Consider the following 14336-nt stretch of genomic DNA (forward strand, 5'->3'; position numbering starts at 1 on the left):
CAGACCTGTCTGAGGCCCCGCTGCACGCGTCCGCACGGCTGCCTTGCTTGCCGGCGGCGCGTGCAACTCACTGCACCGCGATTTGCGGTCTGCAGTGAACTGTGATGCGCACTGGGGGGGGTGTTGCCAAATGGGTCGGGGGCAATGACGAGGGGGTGAGGGGGGCGCGGCCATGTGTGTACAGAGCGAGAACATGCACGGCATGGGGCAAGACTATCTCACAATTTGAGACCACAAACTTTTCGTCTGAGCTTTGTAACCACGCACGCACGCACGGGAGGGGGAGGGAGAGCCATGCATGGGAGGGAGAGCCACGCACGGGAAGGGGAGGGAGAGCCATGCACGGCTGTCTCACAGACTTCTCTCCCAAGCCGCCTCCCTCCCGTAGCTCCTTCCTCCTCCCCTCATTGGCTGACTCGTGCATCATGTGATGCGTCAGCGCCGCAAAATACAAGGAGCTGGTAGCTCCGTCAGGAAACCGCGTCACAGCACGCAGTCAGCCCTGTCCGAAGGAGGCAGTGGGGACAAACACTATCAGGTAAGGGGCTGGCGGCCGGCACGCATGCAGTGCGCGTGCCGCCGGCACGCATGCGGCGCGCGTGCAGCCGACCGCAGTGGGGCCTCAGCCTGAGACGTGACTGTGCTCACAAGTGGTATTTTTATTTATTGTACACATGCAATAGAATTTGTTAACTTATTTTTTTTTTTTAAAGTTAAGGTGGATTTTCAATTGGGGAAAGTGTCGAGTGACCGACGCTCCAAGTTCGCTTATGGAGAGGAATCGGAAGGGAAGTTTTTTTTTTTTTTTTACGAGATCATCTAATTAAAGATAATTAACCAGGTTGTAATTGTCATGAAGACAGCTTGTCCGGGCCTGTGAAACCTGCATGTCTGTGTACAGTTTTGGGAGTCACACCGGGAAGAGGCTTTTATCAAAATCTGCCGGCTGCAAAACGGGAGCAAGACGGATGCAGGAAAACCACCAGATGTAGCAGAGAATTTTATCTAAATGAAAGTAGTGGGACGTTTACGCAGTCGGGAGACGTCGATAACTGGGCCCAGAAGATACTCCAGCTTCTCAAAATTATTCTGCGGCCCAGACCCTTTGTCGGTTATGTCAAAGAGAGTTTTAAACTCCAACTTAAGGATAGAAGAGAACAAAAGTATTGAGGAATGTATCCCGAAGTTCATGCAGGTATTAAACTGAATGGGTCATTGCTGGTCTCTGGAACACCCATAGATCGGGGTGGCCAACTGCAGCCATCAAGGGCCACCAACAGGTCAGGTTTCCAGGATATCCCTGCTTCAGCACAGGCAGCTTAATCCGTGGCTCGGTCACTAATGGAGCCACCTGTGCTGAAGCAGGGATATCCTGGAAACCTGGCCTGTTGGTGGCCCCTGAGGACTGCAGTTGGCCACCCCTGCTCTAAACCATTTCCCACTGGGATTTTTAACCCCATGGCTGCCAGAGGGGTCCCGCAGCAAAGCACAGAAGGCAATAAGAGATAATAAAGGTCAGGAATCACGAAACCCCAAACTGCTGGTTTATAACCTAGATCCACATGGTCCATACTTGTTCTATTTGGGGCAGAGACATAACTAGGCCAGTGTCTTCATGGACCATTCAGAAATGTAAAAGTTGTTCATTTGCACTTTCTCAGATCAATAAAGCAAACCCCCCCTAACTGTCCGCTGCATGGTGTCCTGCTGCAAGACTTCGGAACACAATGTAACCCATTACAGAATGTGTCCAGGTTAGAAACTAAGGGCATGGTAGTATTCTATTAAAAAAAGAAAGTAGTAGGCAGATATGCAGCAGTGTACTGTATTTAGCAGTGTTAGTACGGAGAGTTAGGAAAATGGAAGAGCATCTACAAGTCTTTATGGCTTTACCATTCTTCAAAGCTGAATCTAGAATTAGCCCTGTTACACTGTGTCAGCCGGGGGAACACTAATCAGCGAAGAAAAATTAAATACATGTACAAAACCTCCATATACTACATCACTTGACATTAAAATCATAGACAACCAAGCCAGATCACCTATATCAAGCGGTAAAATGACGCTCATCCACAGTGACATTTCCTAAAAGAATAACAACGAGACCGTGGAGAGAGGGATGTCAGAAGTCATTAGTTCGATGGAAAAATAGCAATGCAAGAATGAAGCCCTTTTCACCAATTTTCCTATTTTTAGCTAACCCACACCAGTGACGGGATTAAGTAAAGAGGTGACACAATGCCAGAAGTCTCCTTGTCCCTTCCTATAATGCTGTGCAGTAGATTTAGATCCCAAAACACCATAGATTGTTTTTTTTTTATAGAAGAATCAAATATAGACACGGGACATCTTCCTGCGCTCCAATCAGTACCAGTACTTGGCACACTGACAGGAAGACCCTTTTGTGGGTTCCCTTGACTAACAAGGATTTTGCTAGCACAGCACTGCCAGTGTACACAGAGTTGTACATTAATCTTTGCAGGCACAATGAGCCCAGATGAGTTTACAATCTAATGTTGGCGTCTGAGGCACAGGAGATAAAGTGACGCGCCCAAGGTCACAAGGAGCCGACATTGGGATTCGAACCAGTGATATTACCACGAGCTATTCCCGCAGCTCATGTATAGGTGCTATCCCCTGGCACCCCAGACAGTTGCTGTCGTTCTGCTTTTTACATAGAGGGAGGCCAGACATAAGCTGAGCACCGTGCGTCAGTTTTGCTCGCGTGTTCGCCCCTCCCTCTTTACAAATAAGCAACTCAATATCTGAGCAAACTGACAACCCGACACTTCCACTGGTGCATCATAAGGTTAAGCCCTGTCATTAGCAAGCGGTTAATGACCAGCCCGAACCCATTGGCTGCCAGGGGACTTAGCAATGCAATTTGACAATTAATACAGGAAGGTTATTTTTCAGCATCGCACCATACATCAAATCTCATGGATTTTCACTGATTTGGGGTCTTCGCTGATTGTTAGCATCAGGGTTTCATATTCTTCAAATTGAATATCACTGCTACAAATCCGTTCTTTTACATTAAAACGGCATCGGAACCACAAATCCTGCCCCTCTCAGCTACTAGAAGTTGTCATCTCTGCCCTTTATTTACCAACAACTTTCTCTCTTTAAACATTTTAAAACAAAGTGGTCTTTGCCCCAGCATATTAAATATATAAGTTATGCATTAGTCTTTGTTGCTACTGATTTGATTAGCAACGTTGTCCCCATATAGGATACACTAATAAACTTTAGTCTACAACTTTGTGCATCTTCTCAACGCCGCAGAACCAAAGCTCTCACCGTGCTTCTACGTAGGCGATCAAATTCAGGACTGCGCCACACTAGCCTAATCATGGTTGCCTGGTTTCCTAGTGGATTGATGTATGGAAGATAAGAACTACACTCTACCACCTACACTCTACCAAGGACCCCATCCCATACAACTCGTACAATAAACAGGCACGGAAGTTTCTGCTTGTTTCTCAAACCGCGGCCTCAAGGATAATGGAAAGGCTATTACAGCCAGAGAGGATTGTGCTGTTGTGTTCTAAAGTTTTGAGGTGTCGAAGTCCCTTTACATTCGTACCACCTTCATCACTTTGACAAATAACTCCCATGGTCTTTTTCTAAATCCCATTGGTGATGTAGAAACGATCAATGCTTTGCACGGCGGGCAGCTTGTCGGAAATATTAGTATTGAAACCTGGATACAGAACTGTTTTCTTTTGCTTGTGTGTGACATCACATGATTTATATGCAGATAGCAGCGCGAAAGGCTAGCCCTTTAGTTTTGTGGAAGAAATACATCTATTCTTCCTTCTGCATAGCAAAGGAAGCGTGAAGTTTATGCACTTACTGCAGGACACTGTACCCGCTGCTAGATCTGTGTATACCCGTAGTAATATTATAGGTGGAGTAAACCAAAGAACATTATTTTGTCTGTCAAACTGACACGTTCTGAAATGTCCTGCTTCGAAACATTCTGCAAGTTTCCCACAAGGCTTATCAGTCATTGTTGCAATACATTGCACAATCCAAGTTTCCTGCCATTAATCTCTCTGTATCCTTAGTTTACCTGCAATTTGCTAATCAGTGGAATTATTTCTCAATATTAAATTAATAGTATGCAATAAACAAAACAACCAGACACTAACTTAAAGCTGCAGTTCAGTCAATATCCTTCATGTGTGTTTTTTTTAATAAATCGGTTCTGTAGTAAGAAAAAATACTTTTAGCATTTTCTGTTTTTAAAAAAACAACTTTGAAAGACCAATTTTCTTGTATTCTATTTTAACAGCCATTTGCTAAGGCACTGCCCCTTCATGTCCTGTCACAAGCCCTGGCACACCCCTTTGTCAGCCCTGCCCTCCCTCTAGCACATGTCAGTGCAGGAGTGCTCATGAATATTCATGAGCTTCCACTGAGAGAAAGAAGCAGAAGAAAAACATATGCTAGCTCTAATTATGTCACCAAATTTCGTCTATCAATACATGGAGAACGAATTGACCGGCAGCTATACAGTTCTTTAGGTAATTAGAGATTGCACACATGAAACTATTGAAGTAAAAAAATAAATTAAAAAAAAAAAAGACTGAACTGCAGCTTTAACCTTAACTGTGATAATCAACCAGATATCAGTCTCCTTCTCTAGTACTCAACCCTTGCACTGCCCCAGGGGCTTCCTTTGAGAAGATCAGACATCTCTGTCATTAGGTACTGGCTCATACTGTATGTTCACCAGCAGATAAGTCACCGTATCTCCTCCCTTGCAATGCTGCAGGGTATAGAATGTATCTGATTTCTGTGCTGAAGGACTGGTTACTGTATGTAGGTGTTACATCTGCAGTTGGCCGTTAGCCAGCTGGCAAACTTTGATGAATTCCACAAATTGAGGTTTCCACCCTTCAGTTGCCAGTATTTTTAGGGAATAATCTTGCTACATAATGGAAACAATGGGGTGGTTTCCCCAATTTATGAAAGCCATTAGGGATCGTTAACAGCCATCCATTTGAACAGCTAACTAGTAAACGTATATCGCATTCTAGGGAATATTAATGACCCATGTCTAATTAATTAGTGGCATGAAATGTACAATACGTTGTACACTGTTTAACCAATTTGATACCAGCTGGACTTGCAATGAGTTGAAGGCTAATCTACCCACAAATGCGCCCTTAGTAAATGATTGTCCTTTTCTACTCGGTCACAATGTCCATTTTGCTTATGATAAAATGTGTTGGTCTCCATATTTCCCAATCACTGCTGGGCGAGATGCTCCCTCGTCCCCTCTCACATTGTCTTGTCATTGATGACACCTGGGATTCGTATAGGTTTATCGCCATTGGCCTTCAGTGGAATAGATTCACAGGAGATATTTACCTATCCTCCAAGCTCAACTGTTTTAGGCTGGCTGGTTAACCTAGTAAATGAATGTCACCATGTGATTAAACTTGGGTTATCCCAATTCCCAAAGCGAGAGAGAGAACATTTTGCATTGTCACCACTAACACAAAACAATACACTTCTCCAAAAAAAAATCTACCAATAATGATCATGCCTTGCGGGGCGTTCGGCGATAGCGGAACGTGGAATATTTGATATTCACGCATTCCTTTGTTTCGCCACTCCCATACTAAATGCATTGCAATAATTGCACCGTGTCCCCAACCTGGGAATTCTTCTGAAGACTGGAAGAACAAGTACCACTTGGCATCAACATCGACTCATCACATTCAGTGGAGCCCTCCGTTCACAGGCTACCTTCAAGGTTTTCCTATTAAAACAATGGTGTTACTCTCTGCCTGGTGCTGGTTAAGGTCTCCCCAAGGTTTCAATTCTGTGGAGTCCTTTCTTGGTGGGAGCCACATGCACAAGGTGTGATGAGCTCGCCAGCGCCGTAGCCAGCACCGTGAATTTTTCTCCCGTGCAGCCTGTGGCTTGGAAGCCAAATAAAACAGCAGCAAGAGCCTTCAAAAACGCAAGTCTTCGCCTTAATACAGAAAAGTTAAACACTCCCTCCCCCACACATCATACAATGAGCAGGCAACATGTCACAAATAAACAATAATAATGGCCCTTTACCCGTCTGTAAACTTTTCTCTTTTGTTCAGGCCTGTTTTCATTTTTCTCTCCGTATATATATACATATATATATTTTTTTTTTAAACGAAGGCCTGATTTTCCTTCTCTCTGTCCCTCTCTTTTCCCCACTCCCTCCCCCCCCCCCCCCCATGGTTTTATAGTTATGGCCTGCCCTTGCTTGAAGGTCTGCCTTCCGCAGGCAGCGAGCCCAGATCCACGCCCAGTGCTGCGGCCTGCTCTTTCCAGTGTCACCGTATTCCAGAAGCACATTGGCAGGCCTTAGACCCTGTTTGATTGGGGGCAGTGGTGGGGGTTGTAAGCCAACGAGTTGTTTTCAGGAGCTTTCTGGGAACAGCAGTCTTGACAGCTCTCAGAATGGGGTCCTGTAAAGAAAGGAGAGCAACACAATAGCAATATGCAGGGAATGACTGATGGCTGGAAGCCTGTGCAGTGTGTACTGCAGTGGTTTTCAACCATTTTTGGATTAAGGAACCCCAGAATTAGATAGTTAAATTCTGGGCAGCCCCAATCCTCTCCCCTTAACTCTCGCCCCCCCCCCCCCCCCCGTCGAGTCTCTCCTCCCCTCACACACACACAAGCACACACTCTCCCCCTCTCTCTTACACCCATACACACACACACACACACACATGGTGCGCGGCAAAAATCCTTCCTGTCAGCTGGAAGTTGAACGTGACTTCCGGCGCCCACAGGAAGAGGAAGGATAGCAGTGACCACGTGGCTGCTGCTGAGCTCGGGAGCCACCAGGTCACTGCTACGTGAGGTGCCACCGCACTGCCGGGAGTGGACAGCTGGGAGAGTTGTCTCAGCTCTCCCCCCCTGGCGGCCATGGAACTCCTGAGGGGTGCGGAACCCCAGTTGAAAATGACTAGTGTAGTGTGTAATGTGGTTGGCCCATTGTTGTGGAGGGACATCTAGTACTCCAATATTCAGACAGGATTAATTCAAGATTCAGCCAACTACTGTCATCTGGCCTTTTGAATGTTTGTGATGGTGACGGCTATTGTTGCAGGCAGGAAATTGGAACCAGACGACAGGAAATGGTAGGGTTCCAGCTGTACATTTCAAGCTTTCAAGTAAGATATAAAACAAAACCTGAAAGCTGCAACGCACAAACAAATTATATTAAAAAAAGAAATGCAAAGAGCAGGCTTATTCAATCTGCTGTGAAGACCAGGCTTGGTGGTGGTAAGGAGTTCAACCCCATTCCAACGAATATGAATCAGATCTCCGACCCCAACTTGAGGAAGACATCTTCACAGCATGCTGAATCGGGACCAGAGTGAGAAGTTAGGGCCAAAAAAGAAGTAAAGTGTGTGCATTTTTAAGGATTATTTGCCGAGAAAAAGCAGAGCAAAGAAGTTGGTGTAGAGTGTAGTTATTGTGAGCTTGGCTGGGGTGAATCAGAGAAATTGGCTGCACACCAAATTTATTATGGTTTATTAAGGCCACATGTGATGGCTGGAGACGTGGCTGTTTGAGAAATCATTTGATCAGTTGTATAGTTCTTTTCCTTCTTCATGTGAAAAATAGAAGGAAAGATTCATAGTGTTTGAATCTATTTCGATTACAAATGACTGCATCGGTGTTGACTTGATGGGGATGTCGGAGTCGTCGTGGGCATGTAACATGGAACGGCGTTTGTAATGACTGCACGGAAAGCTGAAGAAGGGAAACTGCATTGGTCAAGGTTAGATCAGGACAGCAGCTGAGTAAGCAGAACGAATCATTTCTGTGTTATGTATTCACTTATTGTAAAGCAAAAGCAACCCCGGGGTATACGCGTATTTCCCTCTCCTTGTCTAGGAATGTATTGGAAGCAAGTGAAGCAGATACTCCCTTAGGTGGGGACCTTCGCTCTGACCTTGTATAACATCTGCATATTCATGCCAAAAGCCAGGATATGCCTTATAAGTTTGGACCCACTTGTCATTGTATTAAACTTAAGCATAGCCTGTAAGAGTATTTCCCTTTGCTTTGTTTTTGTTAGGTGTCATGGGTAGAAGAATGGTGGCTCTCCATCACACACAGACTATGGATGTCAAAAAAAAATAGTAATATATCCCTCGCAAGAGCTAGCCGCAGGTCATCTGGTATATTGAAACGTTCTAGCTTTACTTTCCAATTAGAATGGTCTTATTTTCCAGTCAGAGACTGATTAACTCTTTTGCTGCCAACAATGTAATTCTGGTGCCCGTGGCAGCGACAGGGTGAAGTGGACCAGACGTGCCCAAGTTAAACCCCCATTGGTTAGTCCTCCTTCAACTCTTTTGCTGCCAGCAGGGTGGGGGGTACACTTCTGGCAGCAAAGCGGTTAAATATTTAATATGCCAACACGAGACGAGGCACCCCTGCAGAAGGTCAGTACTTCTTCGAGAAATAATCCAGAACAAACCGTCAACCAAACAGAACTGCTGGAACATCCAGTATACATTTATCTGTCGGTAAAGATTTGATGCCGACATCACCATCACACCATGGGCAATATTCGATTGGGAAGCACGGCCTGTCTGGGTTGGGTATTTCGACTCAGAAATCTCTCAGACTCTATCTACTTCTATTTGACATGTTAAATCTGTATTTATTGATTCATCCAACTATGGTCCCATCTAATATACTGCAAACCCCTTTCCTGTGTCAGTGAAGGGTTAAGTCCATCCATTTGAATGGAATACAGAGTGTAACTGACTGGCAGCTTCACTACATGTTGAATAGGGACATGGAATACGTGTCCACTAACAACTTATATGGACATGAAAAAGCAAGACATGGTGTGGGTCATGATGGTAGAAGAATGTGTGTGTGTTTGTGTGTATGTATGTAGAGTTGTGTCATGCAAGATTTGTGCTTTAAGTGCAACAAAGGTGGAATAATGTGTTACTATACTTCACATTGGTCTCTTCAGATATGTGAAGCCAATTCTACATGGTGGAAACCATAACTAAACGTGGTCAGTTAAGGAGGAGATAGACCACTGTTACAATTGTATGTTTTACATGCCCAGTTACACATACATACATGCCAGAACACTGCCTTGTTCCTTTCAGAGTTGAGTAATACAGTTTAGATACAACCTACAAGCAATAAAATAATTAGATTAAATAAATGCACTAAATACTACAGGCATTAGACCGAGGGCTCTGCATGGGGGGGAGGACATCAGAATGGTAAGAAGCAGTATTTGAGTTAGTCTAGAAATACAGAGGGAATCATCATGTGGAAGAAAGAATCAAACTACCTGTTTCCTTTGATTTTGCAGACTGGGATTCTATCGCATACCCTTACACATGAGCTGGTGATGTCCATCTCTTTACTTATGTGCTTCTAAATGGTTGCATTAGCCATACCTCAGGTCATAGCCATTTACAGGTAGAACATTTGCAGTCTGCTCTGAGTTCAGATCTCATACACTCGATCTCGTTAAGTCTTAATTTATATGCTCTACGTTTGAGTTCAGCGCTTAATTACACTCCCTATTGTGTCAGTCCACTATGTGTGTAGGTTCACTACTAGCTTATTCTCCACATGTGAGGCACCAAAGAATTGAACTCCCTTGCTCCTAGGCTGCATACCACAGGTGATACCCTCTGTTTGCTTCTCTATGGGAAGCCAGCTTGCTGTCTAGCTCTCTAGGTTACCTCCACGTCTGAGGCTCTTGACTCTTGCCATTAAGCTCTGCTGTGGAACCTTGTCAAAGGTTTTCTTAAAGTTCAAGAATATGACATCTGCTCCCACTCTGGCTGCATTCAGAAACAGCACAATGGAACAGTAGCCAAGAAGACTGGGTTTTCCAAAAACGCAATTCATATACCCGGTTGGATGAGCACAAACACATTAAGAAGATTCATACGGTAGGTTATTTGAAGGATGACACCACGGTGAAAGATCCAATGCCCCTTGATTATGCAGTTCAGGGTGAAATGTGGGCAAACTTGTGGAGAAAAGAACCCCAATAACGAGAGCACTCAAAGGTAAGTATTCTGCTCAGAAACACCTCAAAACAAGAACAGGGGTTCCAGCCTTGACAAAGCAATAGAGCGAAACGTACGTTGGCAGATGATGTGATGATGTCACCAGTGAACGATCTGTGACCATGGTCGGACCACACCCGTTTTTAACCTCCATTCGTGTAGCAATGTTCTTTTAAGACATTGCTGTTATTTAAAAAATTTGGAGTAGTTTGGGAGCGCTATTGGGCACTGGCTATTACAATTGGCTATGTCTTTATGCCTAAATATGCCATCCACCCTAACTCACCCTGCAGAGACACCTTTTTGCAGTAAGCTGCATCAGGCAGCTCACGCCGACTTCGGCATCTGAATAGCAGCTCAATTTATGAAGCTATGTGATCGCAGCATTTGGCGCTCACTCTGCTTCAAAGTACTGAAGTATCCACAATCGATGAAGTATAATAACAATTAATTGGATTTTAAAGGACACTGTGAGAGCCAAAATCAGGCTGTCCCTTTGTCCGTTTATGAAACTCCAAATATATAGGAAAATATTGGTTGCACCCGTAGGGACACCATGAGAGCCCTAATTAGGCTATCCCTCTGTCCGGGTCATACCTAGCAGAAAGTCGTTTTTAACCCACAAGACTCCGACGCATGTATCAGGGAACCTATACTATGTGAATATACTCAACTTAGACATGCCTGCTTACAAATATCCATATCTTGCTGACTCGGTTCCAATTTGGAATAGAACTTAGGGACAGTCCGAATGAAGTATTCATAATCATTTAAACATACTACTCAAAGTCGTCTTACCAGGACATCGTGTGAGCCTACATTCGGGCAATCCCTTTCTCCGGTCCTACGTATCATACAGCATCTAGAAATAGACGCGGTACTAGTGATTACACCCGTAGGGACATCGGGAGAGTCTAAATGAGGCTATCCCTCTGCCCAATGTTACATACATATTTTGTAAATACAACCTTATCAATTACTGATGCAGGCTGCCACTTGTGTGTTAATTGCGGCGCATCCCACAGGTATTGTGTGTCTATCTCATGGACACTGAACAGATCTAACAACCAGAGTCTCATAGAGCGACTTAGTATGGGATGCCATTCCCTCATTAGGTTGTTGTTTCGGTAAGGTCGCTACTCTGGCTATCCTCGGTGTACAATGTATATACTGCAGTGTCTGCTTTCATTCCATAAAGAGATTTAAAGAGACGACTTTATCAACTAAGTGACCAGTTCAGCTCAGGCGCTTTCACACTAGCCTGTCAGCAGCGGGTCCATGCACTGGGAGAGTGTGTTCTCTCACTGCAACTCAGCCGAGCCAATACTATACATTAGGAAGCTCAGAAGTACTCTGAAGCCTCTCTAATATTCGGCTCCCTACATACAATAATTGAATGAATTTAAGCAGTTTATTTTCCCCTCACCTCAGTACCACTGCTTTAGGCACCTATTCTGACGATTATTAGGCTATTATTTACCAGTACTTGTTGGAACTTATCCTTACATTGCTAGCTTTCGATACCTTCTCTGCAGAGGGCTTATTTCATTTTAATTTGCCACTCTATTAAGGCGTTATTGTTAGAATCTAATAGAGAATAAATAGTACTTAGACACATATAGATTTTGTGAGACAACTCATTTGATTTTCTGCGCATAGCTCACAATATAAATGTATTTTAATTCATACATCAGCCCATACCAAGCATCAAATGTTTCTCTCTTGAAGGGATTTGTGACACCTCCTGTTCTTGTTTTGAGGTGTTTCTGAGCTGAATACCTTTGAGCACTCTCGTTATTGGGGTTCTTTTCTCCACAAGTTCGCTATCATTATTTACCCCCGATGGTAGCACCATTATACCATATACTGGTCTTTAGAGCTGTTGTGGGGGTTCACCCCCACTATCCCATTCCCCTAAAGTACAGGGTGAAATGTGGAAAGTTTGGCAAACATTCTCCTTTACACTTCTGGAGCCCTTTCTGAGACCTCGGATTTTCTGTAGGTGCTTTTGGTTTCCTTAGTTTACATTAGAAGAAGCTGCTGGAAAATCGTCGTGATCAAGAGACTGCAGAACTAAATAATGAGTGAATGTCTTAGCAGAGATTGGCTTACGCAGAACATGACACGGCGGAGACCTCTTTTCTAGGAGATCAAGGCACATATTTACTAAGTGGTGCTTTTCCATGACACCTCACTTGAATGGGCGGTAGGGCGTCTTCCAGCTCTGAAAGGCATCTTAGGAAATAGCACCGCTTACTAGACATGGGCAAACTGATCTAAAGTTTTGATGAAACTGGTAGAGATATCTGCAGCAGTGGTATAAACCCTTCTCGGTCCTTCCCATATTCCTATAGCTGTGGGGCTGTTAGTTGATATTTGCAAACACTCGCTTATCCCTGTGTGTCTTGTTGTGTGTATTTGTGGGTAACTCACCGTGGTTGTCCCCAGGGACCAGGAGGTTCCCATGACACGGGCTGGTAGGAGTCGTCTGTCCGGGGCCTTCTTGGCTGGTTCCGAGATGCAGTCTGCGCATGTGACGTACCACAGCTGTGGCATTGAAGGCTTGCTGCATGGAAAAGAGTACAATACACAGGGCATGACGCGGGTCACCCATGCAACAACTGTTATATGCAATATCTAGTTAGCAGACAGTGTTTAATTGGTCAAATATTTACCAAGCTAAAACCTATAACACCTACAGTACACATCTTGTTTATGTGGCAAAAATTGTGAGATGTGTTGAGAGTTCCTTGTGTGTTTTATTATTAAAAAGATCACCAACCCACGGAAAGCTTTTCAATGTCTTCGTATCTACGAGCCAATTATGATTAAATACAGAATGACAATAATAGACATTGTATAACCACAGCGCCTCCTACTGGTTACATCTGTGAGCAGCAAGAATGTCCCACAAGGCAAAAATAGGTCCGATTAGAAAGTTCACAGTCAAAGCAGTTTTAACCGGGGCTGGCTGGCAAATGTTTGGCTGGGGGGGCGGACACACCCAACGCCACGTCACAAACTGTACACAATACATACATGCCACATGCACACATATATACCAGATACATGCATCAAACACATATACCATATACAGTATATGCACATAAATACAACAGATACATGCAATACAGTGCAAGCCACATATGAACAGTGTCATAAAAACGCCTCATTGTAGCTATTGATCAACCAAAATGTGAGATTGGACAGCAGCATCTCGCTCCTTAAACCCGGATCCCCAAAAGGTGCAAAGTTTTAGCCTTTACTCCAATCCACATAAGTGGCAGCTGAAGTGTGCTAAAGCTTAGCTCCATTGTGTAGATCTGCACAACAAATAAGTAAACATGGGACGGATGTTGATGCAGGGAGTAATCTGATTGCCAATTCTTGGAGTCAGGATGGAATGTATTTTTCCCCTTATGAGATATCTTTAGATGATGTGTCACTGGGGTTTTGTGTTTGCCTTCCTCTGGATCAAAATACTGTAAGTACGGATATAGGATAAAGTATCTGTTGTCTACATTTAGCCTAGGTTGCATAACTGGACAGACGCATGTCTTTTTTCAACCTCAACTACTATGTAACTATGTAAATATTTAACTATGTAACAATACATTGGAGGTACCCCCAGAACGGATGGGTTGAATAACAGTCCGTAGGAAACTCACCTTCCATCTGCTTTTGGCAAAATTCTTTCTGATCTGTTCGCTGACGGATTCATGAATATTCTTATCCAGAGCCGTGTCCCCTGCAATCCTGGGGGACAGCGGGAAAAGAAGCACATTTATACCAAAAGGTCACTGACTAGTCAGGCAGCCATCCTGTTGGTTTTTTAGTATATACTGAAGTGTTGGACCCCCCACTTCTTTTTATAATAAAAGCAATGTTGCAATCCCGCCTAGGACCAAAGTGAACCAATTCCAGTGACGTGTGGAAGGCGTCTCATCTGGGTGACTGATACCTTTTATTTACCCAAATCTGACACCTATAAGTATGTTTAATGTGACATTTAAAGTGAGACTTGGGAGGTTTAGATTTCCTCTGGCTGCCCCCTTTTGTGTGTGATGTCACAGTGTGATGTCACTGTGCGGATCAGCAAGCGCTTGTACAACCACCTCCCCTACCTCCCCTTATCTTTATAGGTTCCCTGATAAGGACGGGGTGGGATAAGGGGAAAGAAAACACTTGATTGACAAACACTTTCCCATGCAGAGCTCCCCGAAGAAATTCAACGGCCCCTTTAAACATGTTTCAGATACAAGT

General features: G+C 44.2%; 1 protein-coding gene across 4 annotated transcripts in view; it reads right to left on the reverse strand.

Moving 5' to 3' along the window:
• Positions 1 to 753: 753 nt before the first annotated feature.
• The window catches only part of CAMK1 (calcium/calmodulin dependent protein kinase I), a 94701-nt gene continuing 81118 nt past the window's right edge, over positions 754 to 14336 (reverse strand). For 2 of the 4 annotated variants that reach the window (XM_075574385.1, XM_075574386.1), the window contains exons 10-12: positions 13742 to 13829; positions 12507 to 12639; positions 754 to 6464 (exon numbers count right to left, since the gene is read on the reverse strand). In XM_075574385.1, coding sequence (XP_075430500.1) covers positions 6361 to 6464; positions 12507 to 12639; positions 13742 to 13829 — 325 coding nt within the window. In that variant the 3' untranslated portion in view covers positions 754 to 6360. Of the gene's footprint in view, positions 6465 to 6685; positions 7765 to 10871; positions 10936 to 12506; positions 12640 to 13741; positions 13830 to 14336 lie in introns of those variants that run through there. The other 2 variants (XR_012788593.1, XM_075574387.1) reach the window with 2 other exon arrangements.

Source organism: Ascaphus truei, chromosome 17 (genome assembly GCF_040206685.1).
Source record: "Ascaphus truei isolate aAscTru1 chromosome 17, aAscTru1.hap1, whole genome shotgun sequence".
Classification (NCBI taxonomy): Eukaryota; Metazoa; Chordata; class Amphibia; order Anura; family Ascaphidae; genus Ascaphus; species Ascaphus truei.